The sequence below is a fragment of the Pangasianodon hypophthalmus genome, chromosome 10 (assembly GCF_027358585.1).
Source record: "Pangasianodon hypophthalmus isolate fPanHyp1 chromosome 10, fPanHyp1.pri, whole genome shotgun sequence".
Classification (NCBI taxonomy): domain Eukaryota; kingdom Metazoa; phylum Chordata; class Actinopteri; order Siluriformes; family Pangasiidae; genus Pangasianodon; species Pangasianodon hypophthalmus.
In genome coordinates this window covers 2739962-2757413 of record NC_069719.1, presented here as the reverse complement: position 1 = coordinate 2757413, position 17452 = coordinate 2739962, and the positions used below count along the sequence as shown (strand labels likewise).

The 17452-nt window shown below is 38.8% G+C and overlaps 1 protein-coding gene across 2 annotated transcripts; it reads left to right on the top strand.

Annotated features, from left to right (window-relative positions):
• Positions 1–873: 873 nt before the first annotated feature.
• On the top strand, positions 874–16890 carry zgc:154055 (uncharacterized protein LOC556036 homolog). Of its 2 annotated transcripts, XM_026944311.3 has the most exons (11): positions 874–1175; positions 3555–3608; positions 4376–4484; positions 5054–5179; positions 7174–7347; positions 8533–8750; positions 8949–9110; positions 11159–11300; positions 13221–13441; positions 14355–14506; positions 15540–16890. In XM_026944311.3, exons 1-11 carry the CDS (start codon positions 991–993, stop codon positions 15722–15724), a joined length of 1728 nt encoding a protein of 575 aa, XP_026800112.3. In that variant the 5' UTR covers positions 874–990; the 3' UTR covers positions 15725–16890. The 2 variants fall into 2 exon arrangements, with proteins under 2 accessions (XP_026800112.3, XP_026800113.3); XM_026944312.3 differs by lacking the exon at positions 3555–3608.
• The last annotated feature ends 562 nt before the right edge of the window (positions 16891–17452 follow it).

The following is a 17452-nucleotide window of genomic DNA, read 5'->3' as shown; positions in this document are numbered from 1 at the left end:
TGGAGACGTTGGTACAAATCCTATAGGCCCAATGTCCCAGAATGCAATGCAACTATACGACGCAGATGAGATTCAGCTAGCACAGCTAGTTAGCGATGTGCGAGATGACGAGCGTGACGGTGTTGACAGCGGTGTTAGTGTGAACGTTAAAGCTTTGGAAGCTGATCTTTTTGAGCAGAAGGTGTAGATAAGGAGGTGAGAAAGCTGGACAGACTAAAACACTAAAGCGCCGCTGCATCACTCTCTTTAGTCAGAGAAGAAGAGAGAGATACATCTTACTGTGCCACTATCAGAACGGCATTGTGGGTAATGTAAGCATCAGTCAACCAAAGTGAAAATAAAGCAACAATTTTTAATTTATAAATATTGATATGCATCACTGTTTCTTTCAGTTCCATAAAAAGTGACAGCTGAGGGTTTTAGATTTGACCAGTTTTATTAAAGTATAAACACCAAAGTTTTTAAAAATGGAGTTTATTTCTTTAATTCTCCGCTTTAATTTGAATTTAACACACTACATTATAATTACAAGAGCTTTTTATACACATGCACATATTCATATTCACGCGCTAGTATTTAGGGGCGGAGCATTTAATACCTAGAAATTCATTCTGACTCATTTTTACTGAGTCGACTCTTTAAAATGAATCAATTCGAAGACTCATATAACCGAGACTCGATTCGTCGATTCGCTTATTTCACCATGTAAAGCTGTGCATGACGCTACAGTGGGGGGATAAACATATAGTTTAAATGAAATAAGATTAAAATAAAGATTTTAATGCTTTGAAGTCGGGTTAATTCAGTTTGTGGTTGCGAATCGATTCTCCGGATCAACTCGTTTAAGAGTTGTTCATAAGGAACCGACTCAGTCATCACTTCTTAAAACGGTTTTCACAGCGGAAGACGCTTGGGTGAAAGTGTGTTTGAGGCACTTTTGTGAAACCTACCGCGTTTGTACGTGATGGTCGATGTTTGTAATGAACGGAAATGGAGTTTTCAGAGCACATTAAGACGGCGAATGTGGAGGACGTGGTGCTGAGGGTGGCTTTCCGAGCGCCGCGGAGAGGAGCGCTGTGTGTGACCGGACACCACCTCCTGTTCTCGGGCAGAGAGGAGGACAGCACCTGGCAGCTCCTGCTGCTCCTCAGGAACATCGATGCCATCGAGAAGAGGTAAAAAACACACTGCACCTCGTCTCCAAACGCAGGCACTGAGCATCAGCATGGACCTCTGACTCCCACAAGGGCTGATTTATTTACTCAGTATTGTGGGTTCACATATGCAATGTGCACATAGTCTTAATTTAGATTAAAGATCATTATCATTATCATGTGCACAGGATTCCTTGGACAGTGAAATAATCCTACAATCCAACAGAGACTGTAAGGAATAACAGTGTGTGTTATGTGTGTAAGATGTTCTGCAACACCTGAACAACATAACAATATGGCATGGAGAATAAAAAATTAGGAAATGTACACACTGTGGTTCAGACATATGTAATAATAATAATAATGATAATAATAATAATAATAATACAGTAAAAGACAGAGACTGCAAGGAATAACAGTGTGTGTTATGTGTGTAAGATGTTCTGCAACACCTGAACAACATAACAATATGGCATGGAGAATAAAAAATTAGGAAATGTACACACTGTGGTTCAGACATATGTAATAATAATAATAATAATAATAATAATAATACAGTAAAAGACAGAGACTGCAAGGAATAACAGTGTGTGTTATGTGTGTAAGATGTTTTGCAGCACTGGAACAACATAACAATAATGTACACACTGTGGTTCAGACATATATTATAATAATAAAAGAGTAATAGGAAAATGTAGTATATCTAATTTCATGATTAGGTTCATGGTGTGTGTCTGGCATTTCTGAACCCAGGCTTTATAAATAAACTTATCAGGAAGGTGGGAACGTGGTGTTTGTCTTGGCTTGCCTCGTCACAGAATCATTAACTACAAAACCATAAGGATACACATCCTGTCCTTTTGGGGATTTATATGTATTCAGAAGAGCTAATAAAAGTGCGTTGATTTTAATTAATGTCAAAATCTCAGAAAAAGGTAGTACTAAACTGTAGCATGTTTTGTACTAGGGACGGATCGATACGTGTGACGATACTAACATCCGATACCAGGTTATTACTACGTAATGTAAAGCTAGTGGATGTTGTTTTTACGGCGTGAAATGACGACAGCGATCTGGACGTATTTCACGATTAATGACAGCAATCAAAAGGAAAGCAGACTGCAAACTGTGTGAAAATATCACACTACAGCTTCCTCCTACAATACAAGTGATAAAAACGTCTTAAGTATAAAACTCAACTCAAGACATCAAGCGATGCAGGAGAGTGAAAATTAACAGCTCTTTGCCAGTCAGTTGTTCTTGAAGATCAGCCGCTATCAGCGATTCAGACGCAATGAAAACAAAAAGCATACTCTAATTACAGATGTACAGGAAGACTTTAATGAAGTGAAACAAAATCCTCCATCCGAGCTAAATAATGTAGCCTGCAAATGCATTTCAGTTAAGATAACAACTCGTTAACGTTTTAAAGAGCGGGTTTATTAGCGTTTATTAGCGTTTATTAGAGTTTATTTTCATGGTGGCTGTGTAGACCATAGAAACATAAAAACACAAACAGGCTAAATAAAATGTTCAGGTTACTCAGTTCATGGTCAGTATCAGTACTGATGAGTACCAAAAAACATGCACTTGTACATGATCTGAAAAAAAAAAATAGTGTTGATACCTTTAATATGAATCTTTCACCTGGAAATGTAAAGATATAATGTTCTTTAAAAATGATGTAAGGAACAGAACTAGACCGTAATTAGCTTTTATAGTTTTAAACGTACGCCACGTACACTTTTCTAGGTAAAAGATAAACACTAAAAGTGCTTGAGGGTGCAGATGTAGCTGGGCAATGTGCTGATATAATATTAACATCGTGATAAAGTACGTCACAATACACTTTTCTGAGATATCGTCTGTATCAAATAACATTTTACAGTGTTTTTTTTTTTTTAAGAATAATTACAAACTTTCATTAGAAGAAGCTGACTTGTGTGTAAAATTTCAACTGTAAAATATTTACATTTTTGTTAAAAATTAAGAAAAGAAATCTTTCGTCATTAGACTTGCGAGCAACAAGATTCAGTGTTTCATAAAAGCAGCAATATATCAAAGAAAAAACAACTCAGATTTACATAAGTACATAAGCAAGAGCAGTAAAATAATAAATAACAGTTAATAGGTAACAATGTGTGTGTGTGTGTGTGTGTGTGTATGTGTGTGTGTGCGTAGCTGATTTTTAATATTTTAAGATTATTTATTTTTCTAGAAATTCAGCTTTTTACAGTTTGACAGGTTTTTTCCTGTCTTGCTGCAGTTTGTTATGGTTTCTTATAGAAATTATATCATAATTATATCATCATGTATTGTAGAAATGTCTTCACCTATCGTGATATGATATTTGTGTTCTCTCTCTCTCTCTCTCTCTCTCTCTCTCTCTCTCCGTGTCAGTGTTGAGAATCTTCTAGGATATCCACAGGGCTCCAAAGCAAACCAGAAGCAAAGGTTCGATCCGGCTGCGTCCCAAATTGCAAGCAAAAAACCACAAAGTGGCCCGTTTTTAGTGATGTGATGGCTATTAATAAGTATTTATGGGCCACTTCCTGTCTGCGCAGTGTTGCAATCCGTGCTTATGTTTTGCGTTGCATAGAAAAAAACTTTTTGCCTTTTACACTCGGATTTACTCAACGCTAGCAGTTTTTTTGTGGCGTGCCTCTGCCCGTGTTACGCAAGGCGTTCCTCAGGGCTCGCTCCTAGGCCCTTTTATATTACACCTGTTTTTGTCCTGTTTTTGTTTTCCTGTACTGCATTTATCCTGGGTTATTTTCTTTGTATTGCTGTATGTGCTTATTCTTTATAGGCCTTTATAGATAAAAATCTTATTAAGTTTATTGCTTCAGTATCATGTTCCTGTGGGCAGTGAGATTGCAGAAGCAGGTGTGATAATAGTTTTGCCGAACTCACTTCCTTCCTCTTTGTACATATTGGAGTGTAAGAATATAAGCTGAAACTATCTTTTTTCTTGCTTTTTGTGTGCGAATGTAAAGAAAGCAATCTCTGCTCTAAACCGAACATCTAAAACATCTTCACTACGCAGATGAAGCAAAAAGCCTCGACGGTGCAAACCATCCGTCTTTCTGTTTGGTTTCTGCTTGCTGATGGCAGCCGTGCTCGTGTGCGAGCTTCACCGCTTCCTCATGCCTTCTTTCACTTTCATCTGTAGAGAAACACTCGGTGTGACCTAAGAGCCTGTGATCTTTGTGTGTGTGCAGAACAACCGGGTCGTCTGGAAGCATCGTGATCAAGTGTAAGGACCTGCGCATCCTCCAGCTCGATATTCCCGGCATGGAGGAGTGCCTGAACATCGCCAGCTCCATCGAGGTACATGGAGTTTATTAAAGATTCTGAAATAATGAACTGCAGTTGCACAAGCAATCAGTTTGCAGCATTTCGCATTTTAACTAGACATCCTGCCTCCTGACCAATCACATGCTCCCGATTTTATCACGATATGAATATTTAATATTGGCCCCCTTTGACTAATATGAACATAATTACATGTTGTTGAATACTGGATTCTGATTGGTCGGAAGGTTTCTCGGGTATCACAGGGTTATAACTTATCGTTTCTCTAGTAACAGCTCATTCACAGGGATGATGCTTATAAACGGACTTTTTTTTTTTTTTTTTAAAGTATGATGTCTTGTTTTTTAATGAATAAATAATTGTAATCATGGACAAATTGCTGTGGTATAAGAGGAATAAAACGCTTCAGGACTTCAGGGGCTTCATCACACCACTACATCACTGATTATTTTCTTATAACAGCACGACCTGGAGTGATACAAAGCAGCACAAAGCTGTAATATTATTTCTGTTTCTGTTATTTGTCTAAGGCTAATAGGTGTGTGTGTGTGTGTGTGTGTGTGTTTGTGTGTGTGTGTTGTTAGGCTCTCTCCTCCCTGGAGAATGTGACAGAAATGTACCCATTCTTCCACCGGCCTCGTGCGCTCAGGCTGAGCGACCCCTGGGGTTTGTCCTCTCCGGAGCAGGACTACACACATACAGAGAGGCTGGTAAGCACATCTCCAAAACACACGCGCGCACACACACGCACACACGCGCACACACACACGTGCACACATTCAAACACACTTACACATGCTCACGTGCATTTCAAAACCCCTTAAAGGAAGACAAACAGGAAGCAGTTGGTTTGGCACAGGAAGAGAACGAATCATGGAGTGAGCGACTCACACACTCACAGGAAAAGAAGCACTCTGTGTTTGTGTGTGTGTGTGTGTGTGTGTGTGTGTGTGTTTGCATGTTTGTGTGTGTTTCGATACTTGTTTTGCCTATTTGTAGATCATAACAGTTTGTATGTTCTAAAGATAAGTGTTTAAAGAGTGACCACAGAGTGACTGTGTGTGTGTGTGTGTGTGTGTGTGTGTGTGTGTGTGTGTGTCTTTTTTGAGCCTATGACCTCTCTTCCTCCATTTCCTCTCTTATTCACTCCTCTTATTTGTTAAAAAAAACTTTACTCTCTCTTGTTTTTTTAGATCTACATCTCTGTCTGTCTGTCTGTCTGTCTCTCGCTCTCTCTCTCTCTCTCTCTCTCTCTCTCTCTCTCTCTCTCTCTCTCACACACACACATGCTCTTTTTTTAACTTGCCACCACCCCTCTTCAGAGGACAATAAGATAAATATACAATAAAAAGTTACATGTCTATGGACGAACAAAGCCACTCCTAAGAGAGAGAGAGAGAGAGAGAGAGAGAGAGAGAGAGAGAGAGAGAGAGAGAGAGAGAGAGAAACAGGAAAAGGAAGAGAAAGACAAAACTAAAAAGCAAAAAAAAGAAAAGCTGCAGAAAAATAAATAAAGATTTACAAAAGAAGAGAAAGACAATTATGTACTAGACATAACAAATAAAACACAAAGCACAATTTAACATCAAAACAGGACACATGAATATGTTCTAGAGAGATGCTGAGTAACATATGCATACGATTATAAAATTATAAAATAACACTTCAAACTGTGTTGGAAAAGATAGAGAATGTCAGAGAAATTACAATACACACATGTATATGTATATATATATATATATAGAGAGAGAGAGAGAGAGAGAGAGATGTAAGCCTTCCCTCTTTTTCAAAGATAACAACATCAACACAAAGTTCAGTCTTTACATCCACATCATATTATTTTCTGTTAAGAAATCCCTTAAAGTGGATTTTTTTGGATTTTTTGTGGAACTGAGCACAGCAGCACCACTAAATTTCGTAAATAAAAACACACAGATTGCTATGAAGAAGCGAGAATCGAGGCTGGAGCTGATTTCTTTCCAGCCCAGACTGTAGATTCATGCAGCCAATCAGTGACAGTCCTGTCAGCTGATTACACAGAGTGACACGCCCACTAGATTTGATCAGTATTTGGGCTGATAGTTTTATAACACGTCATGACACGCCAATAAGGGTGTAATGACCATGAAAGAGGTGGATTATTCACTCTGTCGTCATGTTTTTAGCCCAAAGTGCAAACTAAAAGTAGACAGAATAAACACACGTCGTCCAATCAAAATAGAAATGATGCGAAAGAACAGAAAACAGAATGGCTCAGTGTTCAGTGTTAGGATTAGTGTTTGGTTTGATTTAGGCTTTACAAGACGAGAAGACATCATCAGAGGTGTTATTAGATGGTTGAGCCTGGTATCAGATCAGGGAGGTAGTCATAAATAGAGTTTTATTAGTGTTTTATTTAACAGTCCTTTATTTTCTTTATAGCTCGCTCTGTTTCACTGTCAGTTGTCTGTTTTTCACTTCTTTCGTGTTAAGTTTTTCACTTCCACATCACTTTTTGTTTGTTTTTAAGCAAAAGCAGGGCAAAGGAGGATTAAGGAGTCGCTTTCGTGAGGTGTACCATTACATGCCGTTACAGGGATCGTGATTTACTTAAACAATAAAAGCGAGAAATTGTTTTAACCGTAATAAAGCGTAATATATTTATTCCTCATAATCAAAGCATCAAGCACTCTATCCATCTCTCTCTCTTTCTCTTCTTTAACAGTGGGACAGATGGAGGCTGAGCAAAGTGAACTCGGATTTCTCGGTGTGTCCGTCGTACCCGGGCGCCGTGATCGTACCGAGCTCAGTGGATGATGACACGCTGGTGAAAGCAGCGAGGTTTCGACAGGGCGGTAGATTCCCCATGCTCTGCTACTGTCACCACCGCAACGGCATGGTGAGACAAAACACCGCCGTCTTTCTTATTCAGTTCTTTATTAGTTCATTATTCATTAGTTTGTTAGGATTTGGCATTGCATGGCTTCATTCTGCTTCTTTCTAACACTCATGCACACACACACACACATACACTCAGGTCTCAGTGGACCGAAAAAGTCCATGCCATGTCAAAAAGGTCAAAGGTCAGGTTGTCCTTCTTGAAAGTGGTTGTACATTATTTAGGGTTGTGTTTTCAAAACTCTATAATGCTCAACTTCTCCATTTTAACATTTTAAATGTAAAAGGTGTCTTCACACTATACAATTTTTTGGCCTGATTTTGCAGTGACGCATTGTAAAGAATTCTTTGGTCGTGAGCTGAGATCAGCGGTCTTAGAACGCATAATTCAGTCAACAGCACAACATAAACAAAACATGCTAACGGACAGGATTAAATTCTTATGAGAATATGAAGCTCACTTCGACGAATGTTTGTGTTTATGCGAACTTGTTTTCTGCACGATCACGCTGATTGATAACGTAAGCAGATCGTAGTAATATTCTTTAACCGCAGGTCTATCGTTAGAGGATCTTCATCGTATAATCGGACGTGGAGAACACACGTTATCTCACAGTCTGATCTAGTATTCAGCCCAGATTTTGCTGGGATCTTGTACAGCGTGATGAGTAAGAAGCTTAAAAAACTGCAGTCTTTAATATTATTGTGTAAATATGGTGAAACTGTTAGCAGTGGGTGTGTCGATACAAAGTCGGGTCTTGATGAGTCCTGGTAATGTAATGGGATAAGTCCCAGGTTAAAACGTGACTCCTGACTCCTTCACTGAATGCGATCATCTTTCCTCATCCATTTAGCTGTCAATTTTTTCACTATTGGCATATAGATAGAATAAAAGTCTCTATTACACAAGGCGTCCCACAGGTATCTGTATTAGGCCCTTTTCTATTTATAATACTTATGTAATTATTTGTGAATCGTACTTTTGTCTTGAAAGGACGCTGTCTACAATAAGAGATACTACACAAATGAAACTCATTTCATCGAATAGCATTTAACAAAAACACAGCAGAACAATAAAACTGTAAAATGCAGTGAACAACAGAACAAAAAGAAGTTATTTGGAAGTCGAAGATGCTGCAGCTGCCAATAATTATAATGATTAATTGAAGTTATAATCGGCTTCCAGGTGGTCATGCGGAGCAGCCAGCCCATGACAGGAGCCAATAGGAAGCGCTGTAGGGAGGATGAGCTCCTCCTCCAGGCGGCGATTGACGAATCGGAGCTGGGTTACGTCGTAGACACGCGCTCCGCCCAGCAAGCCCAGCAGGCCAGGATGACCGGCGGAGGGTTCGAGTCTAAATCCTTCTATCGACCCTGGAGGAGATTACACAGACACATGGAGAGGTGTGTATTATTTACTCAAGCATGTGAGGAGTGTGTGTGTGTGTGTGTGTGTGTGTGTGTACTGTATGCTGTCATGCTGTATATATGACCATTTTTAGCTCTTTTGAGTGTTTTGTAGGAAGAACAGTGGAAAGGTTCTTGAGTATGGATCAATAGTGATCAGTTTTATAATGTGTGTGTGTGTGTGTTTATTTTCAGAGGTAAAGTACTACAGGAGAGTTTAATAAAGCTGGTAGAAGCGTGTGGAGACTCGTCTCACAACATGGACCGCTGGCTCAGTAAGCTGGAGAACTCTAAATGGCTGACACACGTTCACAGCGCGCTGTCCACCGCGGGACTCGTGGCCGAGTGTGTAGAGAGGTGAGCTCTGTTCCTGATCCACACCTCAAGCAAAGCCTAAAACGAGGAGTAACGTGACTTAGGACTGGCTTACAGTGTGCAGTGTGCACCAAATGCTGATGGAGTATTCAAGTATTTATTGATTTGATGACGATTTCAGATTTATTGCCACGTCACAGTTTACACAGTTACTAAGTAAAGTATAAAAGGCGAGTGAAATTCTTATGTGCAGAAAGCAAACAACAATATAAGATAAAATTATACAAGCATATACACATATACATGCACATAGATACACACATGCATACAGGCACATTCAAAATACATTTATATATATTAAACACAGTAAAGTTTACTTAAAGAATAAGAAAAAATTGAAAAATAGAAAATGTATATGGTGCAATATTTGTTTTGTGTTCAATTCTCAATTCTGATTGGTCAGAAGTTGTTGATTAATTTTTATACCACACTCTGATAGTAGTGCAGCTGCAAATCACAGCTTTAGATTAATTTGGGTACAGTTTTAAATCCATGTATTAAACATTTATGCAAAGAATCACCAGTCAGAAGGAGGGCATTTATTTAAACCTGTGATAAACACCTTCTGACTGATCAGACACGAGCATTAACACCTTGCAAGCAGAGGCGCTGAGCGTGCATAACAGCACATAACAGTGCATAACAGCGCATAACAGCGCATAACAGCGCATATCAGCGTGCATAACAGCGCATAGCAGCACATAACAGCACATAACAGCGTGCATAACAGCGCATAACAGCACATAACAGCACATAACAGCGTGCATAACAGCACATAACAGCACATAACAGCGCATAACAGCACATAACAGCACATAACAGCGTGCATAACAGCACATAACAGCGCATAACAGCACATAACAGCACATAACAGCGCATAACAGCACATAACAGCGTGCATAACAGCGTGCATAACAGTGCATAACAGCGCATAACAGCGCATAACAGCACATAACAGCGTGCATAACAGCGCGTAACAGCGCATAACAGCGCATAACAGCGTGCATAACAGCGTGCATAACAGCGCATAACAGCACCTAACAGCGTGCATAACAGCGTGCATAACAGTGCATAACAGCGCATAACAGCGCATAACAGCACATAACAGCGTGCATAACAGCGCGTAACAGCGCATAACAGCACATAACAGCACATAACAGCGTGCATAACAGCGTGCATAACAGTGCATAACAGCGCATAACAGCGCATAACAGCACATAACAGCGTGCATAACAGCGCGTAACAGCGCATAACAGCACATAACAGCACATAACAGCGCATAACAGCGCATAACAGCGCATAACAGCGCATAACAGCGTGCATAACAGCACATAACAGCGTGCATAACAGCGCGTAACAGCGCATAACAGCACATAACAGCACATAACAGCGCATAACAGCGCATAACAGCGCATAACAGCGCATAACAGCGCATAACAGCGCATAACAGCGTGCATAACAGCACATAACAGCGCATAACAGCGCATAACAGCGCATAACAGTGCATAACAGCGTGCATAACAGCGTGCATAACAGCGTAACGGTGCTCACTTCCATGTTGTCTTGTGGTTTTTTTATGTCTTTATATTTAAACCCCCCTGTGTCTTTGTCCTAGGTGAAGTAACACTCAGCGTTCTCTCGTCTGTCTTTACTGAGCCTTTGTTTCATGTGTTGATTTCCCGATTCTTGAGTTTATTCTGTTCCCTTGTTTTGTGCTCTTTGGATTACCTGAGCCAAGTTGTTTGCATATCGCCTGACCTCTGGCTGTTTCCTGGTTCCGAGTGCGATCTACGTTTTGGATTTGTCCGCCTGCCCTTTAATAAAACACCTTTTACTGCACTTACATCCGTCCCTACTCTCCGTCCCTGACACCTTTATATCTATCACTTTTAAATGTGTCCCTGAATAACAGTTAAGTCAAATATTTGTAAAGTGTTTGTTTATCAGCAGCAGATCTTCACTGTAGTCATATCTGTTATCTGTTGCTCTGGTCTGCTTGTGTAATATTGTATGTGGTATATTTATTTTAGGGATGGTCACTCAGTGTTGGTTCATGGCTCGGAGGGGACAGATAGCACGCTGCTGGTGACGTCACTCACTCAGCTCATCTTAGATCCTGACTGCAGAACGTTCAGAGGTTTCCTCCGACTGCTGGAGAGAGAGTGGGTACAGGTGAGAGAGTGTGTGTGTTTAATAGCTCAATATTCATTGTTTATTATAGATGATATGAATATTTAGAAATGTTTATACACTGGAAATGTACAGTAAATTGCTGCATTTAACAGTTGAAGTGAAATGTCCTTATTAATAATGTGGTGCCAAACATCTGTAATAGTTCACCCTTATGAATTTAGTACTTTTTTTACTATGTATATAAAGATGTATATCTACATGCTATAAAAAGAATAAAACACAACAGGGTGCGCTGATGTAGAAAACTATTCAACCACAGAGAGGTTAATCAACTACTTTATCACCAGATTCGTGAAATTAAAACCATGCTGTGGTATAAACAGTATTATAGCACAGCGCTGCTGAATTCTGGATCCTGATTGGTCAGAAGGTGTTGATTAATTTTCTATAACTGCAGCTCTGACAATAGCGCAGCTGCAAATCACACACAGGTTTATATTAATCCGCTGAACAGTGTTGTTATTTTACAAAGAAGAACGTGTAATCATGATATAGTGAAGATTTCTGTAAGAGGATGTTGGTATATTGTATATTTAACATTTACGGAAGGAGTCTTCAGGGTCAGTGCTTTGTATCAGTCAGAGGTAAAGCTGGAGTCAGAGACAGAGGACTCTGGAGTTAGGCTTCTTACTTTGGTGGAGAAATCGGTTTTGTCTTTCGTTCTCACCAAGCTCTTTATCACACATCCTCATAAACTGAAATTCAACAAAAAAGGGAAACAAAACACAGTCTGGACAGTTTGTTCCATGCGTGTGTGTTGTGTGCAGACTCCTCCAGCTCCATCTGTGTCTAATTCACGGCGTCTACTGAAAGGAAAACGCAAATGCACTGTATGGGCAAAAGTATAAGACCATCACACCCATATGTGCTTGTTGAACATCCCATTCCAGATTTATTCCCCTTTGCTGTTATAATAAACTCCACTCTTCTGGGAAGACTTTCCACTAGATTTTGGAGCGTGGCTGTGGGGATTTGTGTTCATTCAGGCGTTGATGTTGGGTGAGCAGGTCTGGGGTGCAGTCTGTGTTCTGTCAGAGCTGGGACTTGAACTCAGATCAGTGGTGTAACAGTCAGATGCTCTACCACCGAACCACAGGAGAGAGGATGAACCCACCTGCAGAGACGAACTCAAAGCGGGATAAAAGTTCAAAATGTTTAATGTCCAAATAAGTCCAAAAATGCAAACATAGACAAAAAAAAAACAAACCAAGAAACAAAGGTTATCCACAAAGTTCAGTTGGGAAAATCCAGAGAAAAGATCCAAAGAAAAAAAGGCAAAGCAAAATATCTCCTCAAAGGAGAACTTCTACATAAAAAAAAATAACAAAGGCAAAAATCTCAAAACGTTTCACTAGAAACAACAGGCAAAAACCAGAGGAAACTTACATGAGACACGAAGGGCTGGCCTTCACACAACTAAACACCAAGCGAGGAAACTAAGAAACAGGGCAACTGAAATACACACGGGGAAATGAGACACAGGTGGCAGTGAAGACACAATTAACAAACTGAGGGAAAACAACATGGGGGAACAATGAGGGCCTCTAGTGGCTGAAACACAAAACAGCAAGTCCAGGATCCTGACAGTGTTCAGTGGGGTTGAGGTCAGGGCTCTGTGCAGGACACTCGAGTTCTTCCACTCCAACCTTCACACACCGTGGAGCTCGCTTTGTGCACAGGGGCATCGTCATGCCGGAGCAGGTGAGTTCCAGTGAAGGGAAACTGTAAAGCTACAGCACACAGAGACATTCTGTATAATTGTGTGCTTCCTGCTTTGTTGCAACAGTTTGGAGAAGAAGCAGATCCACAGCCAACACTTGACCACGCCTCCGCTGCCACACAGCACGTCATTACGTGTTTTATTCGCTATTTAACGTGTTCTTTTTCCCCGTGTACCAGGCAGGTCACCCGTTTCAGCAGCGCTGTGCCCGCTCCGCTTACTCCCACGCCCGGCTGAAGTACGAGAGCCCGTCCTTCCTGCTGCTGCTGGACTGCGTGTGGCAGATCTTGCGTCAGTTCCCTTTAGCGCTGGAGTTCAGCGAGGCTCTGCTGCTCAGACTGGCGCAGGAAGCCTACGCCTCCGACTACGGCACCTTCCTCTGCAACAACGAATACGAGCGGTGAGCCAAACCTTTACACTCCTCATACAGACCTTTTATTTCACAGATATTATCCTAGCTGTCTGTTTAACTTTTATAGCAATACAGTTTGTAAAAACACAAACACCTCATTTATTAACACACCACAGCGCTCTTGAATTCTCGATTCTGATTGGTCAAAAATTGTTGATTCATTTTCTATAACAGCAGCTCTGACAGTAGTGCAGCTGCAAATCACAGGTTTATGTTAAAGCACTCGTTCTAATACGTATCGTTTCTATAGTAACGGCTGATTCACAGGGACTTGTACGGCGGAAGCTTCGCTAAGAATAAACAGATTAAAAAACGTGTGGAATCACTGATATGGTCAAGTTTTCTGTATTTAACATTTATGGAAGGAGTCTCCAGTGTCAGCGCTTTGTTACAGTCCGAGGTAAAGCTGTAACTTTACGTTTTCCGACATCTTCAGGACAGAGGAGTTTACGCTGCTTTGCGGGGTTTTTTTTATATTAACCTTGCACGAGAGAGAAAAAAAAGTGTTTCCAGCTGCTGTAACGTAAGCGAGAGCAGGAACTAACTTGTTTCATGGGCGTTCCACTAAACATTAAATGTAACTATAAATTCTTTCTTTAATGAATGAATAATTGTAATCGTTGATGATTTGCTGTGGTATAAAGAGGACATTTGAAATGAGCTAAAGCTTTAAATTTATTATATATATTTTTTAATTATAAATAATTGTTCATATTTAATAAAGAAATTCAACCAAGCACATAAAGCTTCATGACAGAAAAATAGGTTTTAGAGTTCGGATTTTAATAAAAATATCAAACAGGTAAGCTGTCTTTCTGCTGCCTTCTCAATGGATTACAAATACATGATTATTATTATTATTATTATTATTATGATTTCTCTTCTGTCCGTCTTTTTTCAGACACACTTTACACGTGAAGGAAAACACACACTGTTTGTTCCGGTTCCTGTTGCAGTGTTCAGAGAGAGAGCAGTACATTAACCCTCTGTATGAACACACACAGCTCGCCATCTGGCCTTCAGTGCAGCCGCAGTCTCTCCAGCTGTGGACCGGTGAGAGCACAAAACAACACACACTTTCAGTTTACTACATTATATTTCACTCTTAATTGATGAATTGTTTTGTTATTATGTGGCCGATTGTTTGGTCCGCTTCAGCTCCAGACCTGTGAGGCTTTGAAAGTATGATATATAAAATCTTTTTTTAATATATATATAATTGTTTATTACCCTGAAGATGACTGAGTGATGAGAATTGTTCATTATTTTAAATTATTTTTTAAATGTAACAATAGTTTAATAAATATAACATTTTCCTAAAATGTATTAAAGATCAATAAAATAAATGTAAAAAATTATTATTATTATTATTCTTATTATTATTGATCTTATTTTTTTTGTATCATTTTTGTGATGTTTTAATTGTAAACACTAAATGCCATGTGTGAAATGGTTTCAGTTTTAAATATCTTATACAAATTTTAAAAATCTTATTTTCCTTAATTAACATATTGTTTTTACTTTATATTTTATAGTTCAGCCAAGATTATATTTTTGACTTTTTTCTTTCTTAAACTCTAAATTAGAATTAGACTTATTATCTTAACTTATGTTTTTTTTTAAACCAGATGATATATAAAAAAATAAATGATTTATTTAAAGCTGTATTTTACCTGTATCTGTTCTGACGTCTTCAGGACAGAGTTAGTAACTAACGCGTTTCGCCGGCGTTCCACAACATTCAATGCAACTATAAACAGATAAAAAATAATTGTAATAATAAATAATGTGATCGTTGGCTGTGGTATAAGAGGAATAAACCACTTCAGGGTGTGTTTTTATAGGAAAATAATAAACATCAGGGTGGTAACTGTAACTCCGCTTCATCGCACCACCCTGGCACTGATTATTTTCCTATAACAGCATGACACTGAGTGTTATTCTTTAATTAATATTGGCACCTTCCTGCTAATGAAATAAACAGCTCTCCTGGATTCATGTCTTTGTGTCAGATTGTTTAAAACATCTTCAGTGTTTCATTTGTGTGTGTGTGTGTGTGTGTGTGTGTGTGTGTGTGTGTGTGTAGGACTCTTCCTCAGGTGGACAGAACACACTCAGACGATGGACGAGGCCCGAGAGGAGATCAGGACTCTAGTAAAAGAGCACAGGAGAGAGCAGATCAGCAGCGATGAAGCCACACACACACTCCTCACACACCGAGACGCTCTGACGGTTCTCGAGAACGACATGGACGAGCTGACGATACTGTGATCTCCTCTCCGAACCTCCTCACTCTGTTCACACCTCACTCTCACCGTCAATTTAGATTTTAAAACTGTACAACTGTAAAAAGATTGATCTTCAAATCCTGAAAATATTTCATTTCTCAGTCACTTATTACCGTTTTAAAGGTTATTGATGGGAAATGAAACCTGAAAACACTGCCACGCTCAGGGATCTTCCCGGTAGCCGAGGGAGGAGTTTCAGATTCACACACACACCATCATTTTTCATACTCTGAGTTCACAATGTTTCCCTCAGGTTTGAACTGATGTAAAAAATAATACAAAGCTGCTGACATTATTGTGATTTTCTAACTTAATCAGAGAGATTGAGCCACATCGTTATGTCATTGTGCGAGCAGATAAACTTTATTTTATGATGTTATTTTGAGCTGAACAGATCACGATTAAAAACAAACATTGACTGATGACTTGACTTTTAATCGCTCAACTCAACATGTATTCTTTCTGACCTCTGAGGATTTTTTATGATTATTTGAATGTGATTTAGTGTGCAGTGCTAACATTGAGGGCAGGGTGATATGGCGATGTAAGAGTGATCAATTTTGTCACAGTACACTTTTCTAAAAAAATTTTGCCAATCGTGATACTTATTAATTTATTTTTTTTTACAATTTTATATTTTTCAGGGTTATTTTTACATTTTTATATAAATAAAATGCTTTGTTAAAATATAAAAACTAAAAATAAAGAAATTAAATAAAGAAATTTGCTTAATTAATAATAACCTAATTTATTAGTATTTATAACAGTTTTTTTTTTTTAAATACAATACTTCTGCATTGCTGGCAATTATGAGTAAACTCACAGTATATATTGTGATAAATTTCCTGTATCGTAGAAATAACTTTGAGAATAGTGATATAATATTTTTGTCATATCACCCCACCCCTAGTAACATTATATTGAAATTTTTAATATTGTACGTAGTAAGTGTGTGAACGCTGCTGGTTACGTTTGCGAGCTAATATGACGTGGCACTCATGAGTGTTTACAACATGTGCTTTTAAATTAATGCGTAAATTAATACGTAGTAAATATTTTAAGTATTAAAGTAAAGTATTTACATGATTTGCGTCCACTTTGCTATTCATTTCCAGAATAAAATCTGTTAGCGTTCTATGCTAAATTAAATTACAGGGTAGTTTTATTGTGTTAATGATTAAGCAACACATCTGAGGATAGATGCTGACATTCCTGACACTAGCGTCACGTTTCTACTGACAGTCTTCCTCACTGCAAAACCTCCTCATCTAGTCAAGACTTACAATCTTATTTCTAGCCATAAAATCTTATTGATATTATTTTAAGAATAAAATACTATATAAGAGCCGATTGTGTAAGATTATTTATCTTTTTTTTCTTACTTGGTTAGCAAAGCTTAAAGTTATTTTACCTGCAAATTACGCTTATTTACCATCGCAGGCATCGTCTGAGCCCAGCCTTGTATCTTTTAAGACTTTGTGTTAGCTGTAATAACTGGTTTTAAGGTTGCCAAGTAAAAAATGCTCAATAATCACACTTAGGACTTGTTCATTAGTATTATTTATTCCAAATGCTTGTTTTATGTCAACGCCAACACATTTATTTACAACCTAACAACAAATGATAAGACTCTGCAGTATTAAGTCACCACACTCTTTCCAGTTATCCAGTATGCTTTTTAATTTCCAGGTTTAAGTGCAATGACATCTTC